General features: G+C 43.2%; 2 protein-coding genes across 9 annotated transcripts in view; one reads left to right on the forward strand and one right to left on the reverse strand.

Moving 5' to 3' along the window:
* ZFYVE21 (zinc finger FYVE-type containing 21) overlaps positions 1 to 11,631 on the forward strand; it is a 30,489-nt gene extending 18,858 nt beyond the window's left edge. The window contains exons 4-8 of one of the 2 annotated variants that reach the window (XM_006258003.3): positions 428 to 503; positions 2,351 to 2,442; positions 3,162 to 3,215; positions 8,810 to 8,952; positions 10,849 to 11,631. In XM_006258003.3, the coding sequence (XP_006258065.1) occupies positions 428 to 503; positions 2,351 to 2,442; positions 3,162 to 3,215; positions 8,810 to 8,952; positions 10,849 to 10,884 (401 nt within the window). In that variant the 3' untranslated portion in view covers positions 10,885 to 11,631. The remainder of the gene's footprint in view (positions 1 to 427; positions 504 to 2,350; positions 2,443 to 3,161; positions 3,216 to 8,809; positions 8,953 to 10,848) is intronic. The other variant, XM_006258004.3, reaches the window with a different exon arrangement.
* Positions 11,632 to 12,242: 611 nt separating this feature from the next.
* Positions 12,243 to 15,484, reverse strand: part of PPP1R13B (protein phosphatase 1 regulatory subunit 13B) — a 115,661-nt gene continuing 112,419 nt past the window's right edge. For all 7 annotated transcript variants that reach the window (XM_014596436.3, XM_059723269.1, XM_059723268.1 and 4 more), the window contains 2 exons: positions 15,108 to 15,307; positions 12,243 to 13,747 (listed from right to left, as the gene is read on the reverse strand). In XM_014596436.3, coding sequence (XP_014451922.1) covers positions 13,706 to 13,747; positions 15,108 to 15,307 — 242 coding nt within the window. In that variant the 3' untranslated portion in view covers positions 12,243 to 13,705. The remainder of the gene's footprint in view (positions 13,748 to 15,107; positions 15,308 to 15,484) is intronic.

A 15,484-nucleotide genomic window follows, 5' to 3' on the forward strand; every position in this document is an offset into this window, starting at 1 on the left:
AGCTTTCTGCTGTAACAGATACAAGTCCTTGCCTGCCGCTGACTTCTTTTTATGCAAAATCTCAACTGATGTTTAAGAAAATACCATAGTTGTTACACTGGCAAGACACTGTTCATTACTTGTTATTCTGCTATCTCTAAATGATTTGTCAAGAAAAATCTTCTTTTTTCTTGAAGGTACATTCTATACAAGTTGCTGTCACATTATTAATCACAATTTAAAACGCAACTTCCTAGACTATCTATGATCCTCTATGTTCTGAAGATATTAAGCTAAAAGTACTTAGTTCTAGCCATTCCCTTATTCCAAATCCACTCAACTCAATCCTTGAGCTGTATAGGATCAGGAGGTGCAAAAGTTTTATGATAAAGTTTTTGATACTCTAATTTTTGCTTCCTAAATTCTTTGTTGAATTGCATATTTCAAGGTGCTACTTTCTTTGTAACTCGGGGAACATCAGAAAAGTCTGAGATGATGGTTTGTCGACTTTCCAACAACCAGAGGTGAGAAGTATGCATGGAAACTGCGTTTTTAAATTGTATTTAGTTTTTCACTAACCAGACTAAAAATAGCTTCATATAGTTAGAATATTATTACTGGTTATTCATGATAAGTTGCTACTATCTTTTATTGGGCTGGGTTGGGTTGAATTTGTCAGTGCTACAGGTCAGTATTGTTGCATAAAGAGACATCTTTTTGCCCTTCGTCTCTACAGAGGGCATTTCCACTGGTTTACATGCTCTAACATATTTCCAGAATCAGCAAGTTATGTGTGGGTAGGCAGACAGTAAGCCTGTATGGACTTATCCTTAAATATGCTGCATCATTAAGAAGTATCTTTTTTAAAGAAAACAGCTATAATGAAAACCTGCTGATCAGAGCAAAATTTTATGCTGAGTGCGTTGATTGGTGATGGGCTGTTGTGGAGTTTGACATGCAGGTCACTAGTCTGTCACTACCTCCCAGACAAGTTCAGACTGCTTATCAGACTGCCCTTATCGACTGCTTATTTTTGTCTCTCTCACATATGCAGGCACATGCGCACGTGTGCATGCACACACATATACTGCTCTCTGTACAGACTACAAAACTATGTTTATTTACATAGTGGTACCCCCAAAATGTTTGTGCGCACACAAAGAAAAAAATAAATTATTGATTTTTTTTTTATTTTTTTTTTTAACCTACAAAGACTTGCACAAGCTAGAAGGGTTGGATAAAGAGGTACAGTATCCATCCAAACCCCTTGGGGTGAAAACAGAAACATCTTGGAGTTGTTGTAGTGGAAGAGACCTGTAGGTGTGGACTAGCAGTCTCATAACGAAGTTGAAGGGCTGAATTTTAGGGATTTGGGGAAAGAAAAAACTGGACTTTAGGTTGGATCTGTTTGAGGGAGTGGCACCTGACCCAAAGGCTCTGGACTGAGATAGCATAAAGCCTGGATATGTAGCAAGGGGCCTTTCCCTTCCAAGAATAATGGGAGTAGGTGGGAGCTGAAGCTGCTGAGGGATGTTTGAGGATGTGATCGTGTACATTTTTTTTGACCCTTCATCTGAAATCTGAACACCACTCTGCTTTGCCTTCTGCTCACAGCCTCCTCAACCCTTCTCTGTCCAGCTGCCTGCCAGTCCATCTCATGGACCCTAAGTGCCCTCCCTTCCATACTTATTTCCTCCAATAGGTCAATGCCCAGCCTTCTTCTGAATTTAGGAGTTCATGACCCCTGGGAAGCACATTCCCAAGCTGCACCTGTGTCCCAAGAAGTGAGAGCTGGCCTCTGTGCTGTTTCTGGCAACAAACTGCCTGTTATCTGTGTCTGTTATTAAATAAAAATATTTTTAGGGCAGGACCATTTTTCTGCTGTTTTATATAGTGCCTGTAAGGTGCTACTGGGGATGCAAAAACCCCAACAGTACTAGGACCTAGAAGAGGGCACTGTAGGAAAAAAAACATTGACAAACTTGTTTCAAGAGTTAGGTTTAACACTGCATTCCCTGCAGCACTGAAGCACACCCTGGGATTTGGATGGTTATGAGGTATTGCAAAACTCCTGTCCACATTCCCTCTTGAGGTTGATCTGTAGGAATTTTTGCAAGGGCCAAATAGCAATTTGGCCCTAAGCTTTCACTTAGCTTTTGCTGAAGAATTGTACTTAAAATTGTTTTTAAGTGCTCTCCCCCTCCCCCCCCTTGCGTTGAGGAATATGCAGTAATTAATGCCCATTAGGTTTGAAAGTGCATAAACTATCAGGGATACTATTGGTAACATCCTTTTCTCGATTCAGACTTGGTTTTTGTAGACTGGAAAACCAACAGGTTTGAAAGAAGCATTGTTTTCTTCTGTTGTGTAGATATCTATTTCTGGATGGAGACAACCATTATGAAATTGAAATTGCACAGATTTCAACTGTCCAGATACTTACAGAGGGATTTACTCCTGGAGGTAAATCTTACAATGAATACAAACTAAACGCTGCAAGTTAGGAATTAAACCTTTTACTAAACACCTTCTGTAGTACTGGCAACTTGGGTACCAGTGTCTTGGTGTTGAAATGCAGCTGTGGGTTTGCTTTCAGTTGGAGCTACCAGCTATGAAGAGGTTATGCTGCAAGCTCTTTGTAGAAGAAAAAGGAGGTGTGCAATTATCAGGTTGTTGCGTGTAACATGCTGAGTGTTTAAATACAGATCAGGACTAACTAGCTTAACAAATAAGCAAGATGTTAATCTCATCTGAATGGTGTGTATAGTTAATGGGCCCCTCAGGCTGGGTTTTGATCTTCATTTTCACAGTAGTTGTGGCCAAGTGAAATTGGAAAACAAGTGAATGCGGGTGACCACTATTTATGAAAATTTTGCAAAATTGGACAAGAGAAAGCAAGTAAAGACTTGCATAAGATTGCATCAAGGAATTGAGTCCAGTATTGAAATACAAGATGACAAGTAGGAACAGGAGGTTCAGTGACTGTTGTCAATTTTGTCACATGCTACTTGGCTTTTCACTGCAAATGTCACATCTCTGGAACATTTGGATGTTAACTTAGTTCAAGGAACTAACTTCTGTATTCAGATCAGCTGGATATGTGGCTAATAATGCTCCTCTGGTTCCTTTGTTCACTTCTCTTCTAATTCTCTTCTCCTTGCTTGCCTGCCTCCTTGATGTAGAAAAAGATATTCACACTTACACCAGCCTTCTGGAGAGCCAACACATTACTGAAGGTCAGCAAAATCTTTGTGAGCATAACTCGCCTAAGTGTGCTGTTGTGACCCCTCTTCAGTACTGCTTTCTTTCTCCCTGCCTTACCTTATATAGGGGGTGTTGCAACATTTAAATGTAACTTGCCCAATGATCAATTTAAACTGTTTTGCATGATATCTGAAAGGAGAGAAACACATATATTATCTCCATGTGTTGTTGGGCTGGCTGGATAATAGTTTAATTATCAGGGAGGGAATAAATACACTCTAGCCTCAATCAAGGTACCCTTACATTTTACAGGCCTGTATGGCCAGGCACCTGGCAGATAGGCATAAATAACTATAGTGCCTGCTGTGCAGGTGAGTGAGCTGTGGGTCACTTGCTTGGGTTACCTTCAGCTCCTGCTGAAGTGGGGAGAGGAATTAGGGGAAAGAAAGGGGAATAAGTGAAAAAGGGCAGATGAGAGGAATACTTAAGGGGTGGAAAGAGAAAAGGGAGAGTACTTGGCCTAAGATGTAGTTGGTAGGTGGTCTGGCAGCATAGGCAGGCATATCTTTGGTAGCTTGGGTAACAATGTCACTGGCATGGGATTAAGTGACATACAAAGTCTGCCAGAGCCCTCACTTAGGCATACTGGGTAAGTGCATAACTTGCTGAATTAAATTGCACAAGCCAGGTCCAGTTTCTTTTCTTTTTTTCCTGCCTCTTGCTTACATTTTAACATTATCTGCATATTTGTTAAGTATATTATTAACAGCTTAAGGGCATAGCATCTTTTGGCTCCTGTCTCTATTTTGTTATGTAACTGTACCCTGTTTAATTGCATAATTGTTGCTAGAAAGAGTGAAGAGGAAGGAGCTGTCAAGGGTGATACTAAGAGCCTTAAAAAATAACAGGAACTAGAGAATTTTGGGACTGCTACTATCACAGCACTGACAGCAGTTGTGATGATGAGTATGTCCTTAAAAAACATGGTTTATATGAAATTCAGATAAATACTAGGCCTGTGCGAAGTGGCTAGTATTTGCTTCAGATTCAGCCGATTTCAGGGGACACTGATTCGATTCAGTGATTTGAATCACTGCCCCAATTCGATTTGGCTGAATCTAATTTGGAGATTCAGCCGCTGCCGAATCTCCAAATCAGCCAGGCCCATCCCCTGCCTCTCTCCCAGCCCAGCAACGGCTGCCGCAGCTCCTGGCACTTGGGGGGGGGAGGAGCCCTGGCTCAGCTGGTGCTGCCAGGTGGGGGGCAATCCTCGCTGCCCCACGCTGCATGGGGGGCTCTGCACAAGCCCCCTAACTCCCCCACCTTGCTCCCACAGGTGCCCCGCCCAGGCCAGCTCCAGCCCTTAAAGGAAAAAAAACAAACCCCGGGACTCGCCGCTTCTGCTGGCCGGGTGGCCGATCTCTGCTGCCCCCCCGCCACATGGGGGGGCTCTGCACGAGCCCCAAAGCCCCGAGGCCGCTGCAAGAGCAGTGATTCCCAGGGCTTTTCTTGGCTTTTTTTCCTTTTTCCTTAAAGGGCCGGAGCTGGCCCAGGTAGGGCACCTGTGGGGGGGCTGGGGGAACGAGGGGGGAGCAGGGGGCTCGTGGCAGAGCTCCCCATGCAGCGTGGGGCAGTGGGGATTGCCCCCTGCCCAGCAGCACCCGGTGAGCACCAGGGCTTTTTGTTTTTTTTCAAGAACCAGGAGCTGGGGTGGGCAGGGCAGCCAATGGGGGAGCAGACAGGGCTTGGGGGGGCTGGCAGGGGTCCCCCTATGGTCCCCTCTCCCAGCTCCTCCTCCCTTGCCCCTAGTACTTACCAGTTCAGAGTCAGCTGCAGCTCCCTGCTGCAGCCACCAGGGACTGCCCGACTCATGAAAGCTCCGAATGTTTTCCAAAGATTTGAAGAGCTTTGAATTGATTCAGACCTTTACATTGGTCCCCTGATTCGATTCGGATTCAGAGATTCAGCCACTGAACTGGGCTGAATCTCCTCTGAATTGAATCACCACCCGAAGCTTCACGCAGCCTGAATAAATACGTACCCTTTCGTCAGTCCTGAAGGTATGCGTTGAAAGCAAGTGTTCTGGACTCCAGGTAGCCTGTAAAGTCCATCCTGCCATATTTTCATTGCTGCTGTTACCTGAGCTTTTTTGCTACGTTTAAAGCTGGCTTGGATACACCTATGCAGGGGCAAGCGCAACTCTTTGCAGTGTTCGTGTATGCTGGAAATCTTTCATTCCTCGGAGGGAGGAACTATACTTAGCATTGGGACCTGTTCTACAGTCTGATGCATCGCTGTAACAGCCACAAAAAATACCCAGAATAAAACAGGCCAGATAGTAGGCCTATACAAAGTGGCTAGTATTCGATTCAGATTTGGCTGATTTGGGGGACGGTGATTCAAATCACTGTCCTGAATCGATTTGGTCGAATCTGATTTGGAGATTTGGCCACCGCCGAATCTCCGAACTGGCCCCACCCCTGCCCGCTCTCAATGGATGCCCTGCCCGCTCTCCCAGCTCCCAGCTTTTTAAAAAAAAGCCCCCACTCACCAACTGCTGCCAGGCAGGGGCAGTGATCCCCGCTGCCCCCTGTTGCCCCACGCTGCATAGGGAGCTCTGCCACTGGTCCCCCGCCCACTCTCCCAGCTCCCATGGCTGCCCTGCCTGCCCCAGCTCCTGGCTCTTAAAAAAATAAAAATAAAGCCCCCACTGACTGAATGCTGCCTGGTGGGGGGCGATCCCTGCTGCCCCCCACTGCCCTGCGCTGTATGGGGGGCTCTGCCATGAGCCCGCAGAACCCCTGAGGCTGCTGCAACATCCGGTGAGTGCAGAGATTTTTTAAAGAGCCGGGAGCTGGGGCCAGGTGGGGCAGCTGTGGGGAGGGGCGGGGCAGGAGGCACTTGGGGTGGGGGGAGGGCCTGGGGGAGCAGGCAGGGGTGGGGCCTGGCAGGGGGTCCCCCCATGATCCCCTCCTCATTCCTCCAGCCTCCCCTCCCCCACCCCCTACTTACCAGCTCAGAGTCCAGGTCCAGCTCCCTGCGGCAGCCATCAGGGACTGCCCAAATCTCCAAAGCTCTCCGAAACTTTTCCGAATCTATTCGGAGAGCTTCAAATTGATTTGGATCTTTGGTCTCCTGCTTAATTCGGATTCAGCGATTGGCCCGATTCGGTGGCCAAAATCTCCTCCAAATCAAATCAGCACCCAAAGCTTTGTACAGCCCTACCAGATAGTAAAATGGATACTTCAGACAGAAACTGAAACAGATTCAGTATTATTTTGGAATCAGAGAGCAAGCTGATAATGCATAGTTTCATTGTACATCTGTGCTTTAAACACAGCAATGATGGGGCCAATTTCTAGACCAATGTAGTCATCAAACATCAGGTTAAAACTGAGTACTGGTTGGAAATGCTTTTGTGCTGTAAGTGAACTGACAATCATTGGGCACATCTACACATTCATTAATGTGCTTTTGTTAATGCACATTCAATTTAGTACCTTTGTTGTGAGGTACTAGAAAAAGGCACATTGGTCTATTTTAATGCCTACTAGCGAAAGCACACAGTTTTTTTGTGATGCTTTAATGCATAAGCTAATGTGTATTAAAGTGCACATGTAGACACCCCCATTGGGCATTTATAGACATGCTTGGGGAGGGGCACTTTAATTAGAGTAGCTCTGAGAGCTGCTTTAAATAAAGCCCTGGAGCATCACTTGCATCAGTGTCCCCACGCTGAAAAATGGTGGTGGGGACATTTTCACTAAAGCACCCCTGCCTACATGTTTCAGCATGTGGATGCTGATGCACATGATGCTGGAGTCTGCTGGAGCACAATAACTACCAGGAATCCACATTTTCTGTTTCCCATGGGGGAAAAAACATGGATTTTCCCTTTTAACTGAAAAATACACAGATTTCTCATTTTAGTGGAGAAGCACATGGATTTTGGAGTTTTGAAATGAGCTTTCTGCAGGCTGATAGAGTTCCAGCCTGCAAGGGGCTGGGGGGGGGAGCAGGAGGAGGGCAGTCAGGCAGGGGGCGCTGTGTGCATGTATAGATGCACATGGCCACCAGGCAGCCTGGAGAACAGTTCCTGGAGGTAAGAGCAGGGTGGGGGGTTGAGGCTCCCAAAGGGAAGGAGGGAGGGAGTTGGGCAGGGCTGGGGATGCTGCCCAGCTGGGTGGTGCATGGAGCTTGGGGCCCAGGGCTGGGATGCGTGGCTACAGGGCCTGGCCAGGGAGCAGGATGGGGCTGCAGGCCACTTGTCTGGGAGGCAGGAGGTGGGGCTGGCTCTACTGTGTACACTCCCAGGAGGGCATTGGAGGGCACATGCACCCCAGATCTGTGTGCTGGGTGGGTGTGAACTTGGGGCTACCCACCTTGCTGCCCTCCTGCCAGGGACTTGGCAGCCCAGTCGGCAGGACCTGCCACAGTGGGGCCAGGCAGGGAAGCTCCTTGCTGCTGCAAACTCTATGCTGCCCTGGCAAAGCACCCCCTGCCCACCTGGTAGCAGTGGGGGCAGTGGCACGGAGTTGTGCCCCTTGCTGCTGTGGGGCAGGCAGAGGGCGCCTCGCCAGGGTGGCGTGGAGCTTTCCCACCCTGCCCACTGGGCTGCAGAGGCCTTGTGGGAGGAGAGCCCTGAGCCCACAGTGGGCAGCCCACACCCACCCTTTCCCCACGGGCTCCACTCCACCGCAGCAGACTCCACTTCCTGTGGGTGCTGCTGCAGGGGGAAAAGGGCTGTGAACCCAGGTCACTGGCCCTGTAGCCCTGGCAGCTGGGGGCCCCCTCCAACAGGGCTGAGGCAGGACGGGGTTGTGAGTGAGTGGTACCTGCAGGGCTGTGGCTGGAAAGTGAGGGCCCTGGACCTATGTCCTGTGAGCAAAGGGAGCTCTGATTTTCCATGATAACCCAAAATCAAATACCAGAATTTATATGTATTTAGAATGTATTTTATTATAGTGATTGAGGCACTGGTAGGCTACCAAATTGCTTTAAATTTGTAAATATATCAATAAAACATTGTGTTCAGTTGAAACCTATATCTATATATCAGTGTTTCATTTTAATCACAGATTTTGGGTTGTTTATCAGAGAATTTGCAATTTTTAAACAGAAAACCAGGATCCCTAGTAATTACTAAGCTCCAGCAGTGATGAGAGGTAGTAATGTTCTTCATTTGCAAACTACAATACTGTGTGAAGTGAATTACCAGGATGTCACTTAAGACTTTTTTTTTTTAAATGGGTAGAGATATTAAGCCAGAAAGTGGTTCTCTTGGTCCATGTAATAAAGCAACTTTAGCTGAGAACATACACATGTGCTGCTTCAGCACAGCAGGGTGGAGTGTGGTGTTTAAACTTGCTAAGCCTGTAAGTGCTGGGATCCAGCAGTAAGTCCCTGAATGAGTGACAAATTCTGATCTGTGTTTTTGTGGTCTTTGTTTTCAGTGTGCAAGTGCATCAGACAGTAATGCTTTGAATTAAGGTACTATATTTAAATGGTTTTAGGAATGAGTTACCTGGTTGTTATGGAGAGAACAACTGTTAGCTGGTTTAAAACCTGGTTCTCCTAGTCCTTGTTTAAGACTGTTTTTCTTTGGGTTTTTTTTTTTCTCCCCCAGGAGGCAATACTCGTGCCACAGGTATGATTCTACAGTATAAGGCTCCAGGGTCAGAGGAGCTTGTACAGCTGAAGTTTACTGCCACTGAAGACTTCAATTCTAATAAGAAGCTCTCAGCAGCCTGGCTAGCAGCTATGCATAAGGTGTGTAAAAAGACATGGAGAGAGTCAAACTGAACACATTTGCCTTACCAGATTAATGGAAAACAAGGCTAACAAACACTTGCTCTACTGTTTCAAATACTGTAATTTTTTATATAGTCTCAGCTGTGAAAGCCTAAGGAAATCCCAAAATGTTAATTTTGCAAATAGCTATAACATAAATAGCTTTTGCAAATAGCTAAAGGATTTTGGAGGTGATTCAACAGAGATGAGTAATCTAACTTTTATAAAATATGCTAAAATACTGTATTAGTTTTTATCTCATTTCACTTAAGTCACAAACACGATGTTCCAGAGGGATACACTATCAGACTGGCCTATAAATAGGGACCTACCTGAATCACAGTTTTGTGGATTTCGTGAAAATGGTGAAAGACAGTGTTATGACTGGGAAATCCGGCATTGGCCGTGACTTCCCGCCAAATCAGCTGGATAAAAAGCAGTAGTGAAACTGGTGGAGGGTGGTTTCATAATCAGTGGCAAGGGACGGGGCAAACAGTTGTATCATATACTGAGTAAAGGTGCCCTCTGCCAATCAGCAGTGGTGGTGGGGCTGCCATGCCCCTCCACCAATCAGTGGTGAGGAGTGGGGCTGCCACAAAATCAGCCTTTGTCTTGCCATGACTGGGGTAGGTCTTTACCTATAAAAGAAAACCTGCCTTGCTAAATGTAGGAGATTGTGCTGCCTTTTATGGTCTGGGCCAGAACCTCATCCCTGTTTCAACAACTCTTTCCAATCTGAATCCATGCTGCAGATAATATCCCCTGTATATTGAAGCTCTTTGAGTTTAGCATTGCCTATGCATCTGACATATTAAAGATGCTTAAAATGCCGATTATAAGAGAATACTGCTGTAATGAATTGTGTAACGTGGCAGTTGGGTTCCTCTATCAGAAAGAAAAAAGGGGTACAGAGCAGATGGAAGTGAGTTGATGCTGGATGAGTGTTTGAGTCCTGTGCAGCTTAGTTTAATATTCATAATTACCTTCCAAAGAGTAAAAATAAAAAAAAAAAAATAAGTCCCGTCTTTAACAAAGGGTCGGAGGAAAGACTGCAGGCTTGTGGCTTTAAGCTGCTGTTTTGTATACTTGTTTGTTTTAATGCTTGCTTTTTTCTGTGGAGACAAGTTTTTTTCCCCCTGAAAAATAAACTGGCCAGAAACCCAGGACAGAGTGAACTGGCCTTAATAAGAAAGCTGGGTGCGGGACCTGCTCACAAGGGATCTCGGTGAATAATGTATTAACTACTTAACATTCAGCTTGACAGTGTTCCTAGGCAGAGGACCAGTTGTAGAGAACGTCAGAAAGAAAGGCCAGTGTCAGCAGCTGAACTGTTGACTGGGATGCTGAAATGTGTCATGGTCAGCTGGCATCACCGCTTATGGGGCTGACATATAGTTAAAGCACTTTGCATTTTAAAAGGGGTCTCCCAGCAGCCGTTTCTTTTCTGTGCTAGTGCCAAGGCTGAAGTACTGGAAGAAAAAATGCCTGAAGGAAAACAACAAGGTGCATGTCTGCATGAGATCCAAGCAACTTTTAGATTACCATTACCTAGGCAACACCACTAAATCTTTTTTCCCAAAGGAAATTATATAAGTCACCTGGCACTTCTGTCACAGCAAACTGTTCTAAAGATAACTAAAATCCTGTATGTGGAAATTAACCCCTAAAGAACATTAAATTGAAAAAGTGATGCTGTAAAAGCTGATGCTGCCAAGTGAGAACTGCATTCAATGTTTCTCCTATAGATGTTTATTCAGAGCTGAGAAAAGTGGCCAGGTTTTAAAAACTGTCTGCTTGTCTTGTTGGGGAGAGTGTTTTAGGTACTGCAGTGGCAAACAACACCCTCTAACAATGTGTTGGTTTTTGTAATCCTAGGCAGCAAAACTGCTTTATGAATCCCGGGACCAATAACAGCAGCAAGTTGCTTGAGATTTAGAAGAGACCAGCTCTAAGAAAAGTCTGCTTCTTGCTTATGCTAATTATATTTGACACATGGTAATACTTGGTATTATTGACCCCTCTTGTATTCCAGGTGTGGTTCATTATGTAAGTACTGGCAAATGCAATGTGAGTATTTGAACCATGAGTATTCACTTATCTAGTGTGCAATATGTATACAATTAATGCTTTAAAACAGCCTCACCTTTTACGACTTTGTATATTTTGTTAAATCTTTGGCACTTAGCCACTTATTATGAAAGTATGATGTGCACTACAGCTAAATGTACAGCACAACTTTTTGTAGCACCAATTATGTATATTGTATGTGTTTGCCACAAACAGCAAACAAATTTGTATATCTCTTCTACAGAGAATAGCTTTGGGGTATAGATCTCAGGTTTTTCCCTCTTATCCAAATGTTTAAGATCCATGTACAATAAAATCTGCCTTAGATCACGTTTTATAGAAGTCATTTTTTTTGGGTTCTCACTTTTTTAAAGTTTCACCAAATACTACAAATTGGGCGTCTGAACATGATCTTAGAACCACCCTTCTCTAGAAAAGTAAGCTTCCAGAGTGATTTTGAAATTTTATATTTTACTTGTGGTAACTCTTGCTTTTGCTAATCTAATTGTAACTAATGTTATTTGGACATTGTATACAGTTTGAAATGTACAAAAATGGAATAAATGAATTCATACTTATTCAAAAGGCAAACTTAAGATGGCTTTTCTTTTTTACACTATGCTGAATTGACTGTTAAACCTCTTCACCAATGAAGACTTTGATACCAGCTTCAAGTGTTCCAGCAGAAGTAGTAATAAAAATTGCAAGGCTCCTTACTGTCCTAACACATACTTTGCACCTCCTGTCTAAACTGTACATTATTTTCATGTCAATGAGACTAGAAGATATGTTCACCTGATGGTTCAAGAGATGGACTGAACTGCAGAAAAGCCTGATACTGCCTAATGCTGGACCCCACTACCACTTAAGTGTATGAAGTCTTTAAAATCTTCCTGCTTCAGGTATAGGAAATAAATTTTGTAAGTGAGTGATTATGACCTGTTGGGTATTAAAGTATGTCTGCAGTGCAATAAAGATGGAATTGCAAACTCAGGTTCTTACTCTGTTAAAAACAGTGAAGACAAAGTAACTTGAGTGAGCAGCTAAAGCTAAAAAAAGTCCAGGCTTTTCAAAGGCTTGAATTCTTTCTGTTACACCACTAGCAGACTACTTTTTGCAGTGTAGATATAAGCTTCAGCCAGTCTTAATAGTTGGAGAAAAACAACCTTGTCCTTGATTACGCAAACACATAAATGCAGCCATGCCTTAGCAGTACTTTATTGTGCACATTTTACATGTTCTTCCAAATTTAGTGCATCATAGGTCTTGAAATTGTCACATTCATGTAGCAAATTCTTTAACAATAATACCCTTTCACTTTTCATCACCACAATATATACAATTTATGCTAACCTGTGGTAGAAGCATGTTACAGCACTGCATAAATGTATATTATAAATTATACACAAGACGTACATGAAGATTTAAAGCAAAGTGGCCTACAGCTTAATGGGAGAAAAAATTGCAAGAAACATGGCTACAGCTTATTATGGGAAATCCAAAATATACTTTTGGTATATAAAACCCATGTACATTTAAAACTCCAGTGAAGTGCTGTTTGCTTGAAACTACAATATCGTGATGTAGGTTATTGCATAACTCACCCTGGCTATAGGTGTGGGGCTGCCAAGAACCACAGGAACTGTCCTCATTGATACAGACTATTATCACTTTTCAAATCCTACTGTGAACTTGGTTACTTTTTCTCTCCTTGACCTTATACCTAAACACAATCAACTCTCTCCACTTCTATTCGGTCCTTCGAAGTCTTCCTACCATAACTAAGGCAGACTTTAAGTTAAATCAGACTCTTACCCTTCTCAACTATTGCACTTTCATCCATGCAGACATACAAATCCCTTTAACTGCAAGTTTAGTTCTTTTTTTTTTTTTTAAATTCGTGTGGTTAGTAGGGGAAATGTTTTAATTAGTAGAGGTAAATTGGTGCTATGAGATGAAAATCAAGAAAATAAATACTAAGTGAACTACTGTAGGGGTTCCAAGAAGGTGTACAAATACTGCTGATCTTCCTCCTAGCTTGTCACTAAATGCAAACAATATCTTGATGCTAGGATATCTGAAGTTTAATTTTGGGATGTCTAAATTAGAATGTAAGTGTTACTTAAGCAGACTCCTATATTTAAATCCTAGTCTCCATAAAGCTTTGGTGACTATTCACGTAGCTTATTTTCCATCCTGGCACTCAAGGAGTTAAATCAGTAATGAGTAAACTCAACTTTCACTGGTGTCAGACAAAAACAATATCTAAAATCTTGACACATGGGACAGTTGCTGTGGGATTGGAACAGAGAACAGCACATCTGCATTTTGCAAATGACACTTCTGAACACTTCGACAGAAAGTTCCAACCACAGGACCTTCAACAGCTGGGACTTGTGGTTTTGGTTTTTAGACTGCAGTTGGCAAAATACTGTAGGTTGTGTAGGTCGCTCTCCTTGTTAGTAGTGGATCACACGGAATAATTATTTACAAACTACAGATTTTAAAACCTTGAATGCTGTCCACTAACAAGAGAAAGCACCATTAAAAACAAAGATTATAGCTTTATTTCTCCAGGTGAAATACGATTTAAAAGAATGGTTCCAGTGTATGTTTTAAGTTTCCAGTTACCAGAAAGATGTATCGGACTGCCATATGACTGAGTTCAAGCCAGGGTTCGCTGCCTAGGCTTTATTCGTGGGTATAACTGTAAAAAACAAAATCAAAATTAGGTCTCTGTTACTATGAAGCTAATACATTAGCTTAATTAGAGCAACTTTTGATTACAAAAGTCAATTGTACACCAAAAGGTAAATTTCAGGGGCAAGGTAGTCTCCTAAATGCCTGATTTATTTTTTTTGTTGTAACCTATTGGAAAGGTAGTGACGTTCAAAAAGACATTCGGTGAAATATTCAGAGAAGAGTTGGCAATGGGAGATTTAACCTGGCAGGTTTACGCCTCGGCAAACAACAGATCTGCCATTCTAAAAATCAGGCTACTGACCCTTCAAGACTGGAATCCTGCCCACAGTGATCAAGACATGCTTTCAAAGAAGGTACAATCAACCAGGAATTACAGAATCTGCCAGAAGGTGGCTATTCCCTAGGGACAAAAGTCTATTTCTCTTTCTATCTAATAATCATATGCTATCATCTAGATGTCTCTATATAATCCTAAATTGATGGTCTCCTGTGGTATCAAGTCCCAAAGGTTAATTAACTGGTAAGATTATACAGTTTACAAGTGCATCGTTCAGGCTTTTTATCTGAAGCGTGTTGTAAAGCATGGAGAGTATACCTCCTGTACTGAGTGCTTTTTAAGTACTGAAAAAAGAAGTCTTCTTTCCAACCTCAAATGAAAGATTTTTTAATTAGACAAAGGGACAGGAGGGGTAGATAATAGTGTCTAACAAACTCTAAAAGATGCAGCCATCTTTGCATCATGTCCTTTATCTAAACAAAGCAAATGGTTTTTGGATTTTTTAAATCCTTTAAAGCAGGAGCCAGGAAGTGGCCAGAAGTGGCTTCCCACCATTTTGTACAAGAATGCTGACTTTCTTTACTGCATCATTCTGCTCGGTGACTGTCTAGCTTGTGGCCAGGCAAACAGAACACATTTTCCAAAGTGTTTACAGGACTAATCCACACCACAGGCTTGAGAAACTCTTCTTAATCTGTCTTTAGAACAGTCCTCCCTCCGCCTATCAGGTTTTACTGGGGGAGCCAATATATATTTAAACAACGTAAGGGAAATATTTCACCTTTTCATACCCTTGTGTTAAAGATTAAAATTATAATCTAAAATAATTGTCTTTTGAGTTTTCTGTTTTGGTTAGTATACTGGATTTATACCCCCTAGTTTTTGTCTGTCTTTTCCCATAGCAATAGTGTTACAGAGAAAATGCATGCAGACCCTTAAAAAGTGGGGGAGGGAGGGGCAGGGAAGGATGGCTGCTTTTTGTCACTGCAGCTATTGCACCTAGACATTTTGCAGATGGATCCTCCAGGGTCTAGTCTCCCACTTCAGAGGTAAAGGGAAAAGGAAGAAACAACCTGAAGGCACTTACCCCCAGAAGATTTTTAGGCACGTAGCCTTCTTTATCATTGAGGCGAGCCCACCACCATTCCGTTTCATTGTCATCCTTGCGTCTCAGAATAGTAATGGCATCACCCTCATGGAATGACAACTCATCATTATTCTGGGCTTCATAATCCCAGAGTGCATATACTACTCCTTTATTCATGACTCCCAATTTCTCTTGTACACCTGTTTCCAAGAGATAAAAGGTAAATAAAAACATGATGGGTGGTGAAACAACCTGCATTTGGGATCTGGGGGCTCTCTTCAGTGTAGCACATTCATAAACTTTCATTTTGCCCACAACAGCTCTTAAACTGCATTCATGCTGCTGTCTCAACTTTCCATTTTAAAATTCTTTCAGTA

This window comes from Alligator mississippiensis, chromosome 2 (genome assembly GCF_030867095.1).
Source record: "Alligator mississippiensis isolate rAllMis1 chromosome 2, rAllMis1, whole genome shotgun sequence".
NCBI classification, from domain to species: Eukaryota; Metazoa; Chordata; order Crocodylia; family Alligatoridae; genus Alligator; species Alligator mississippiensis.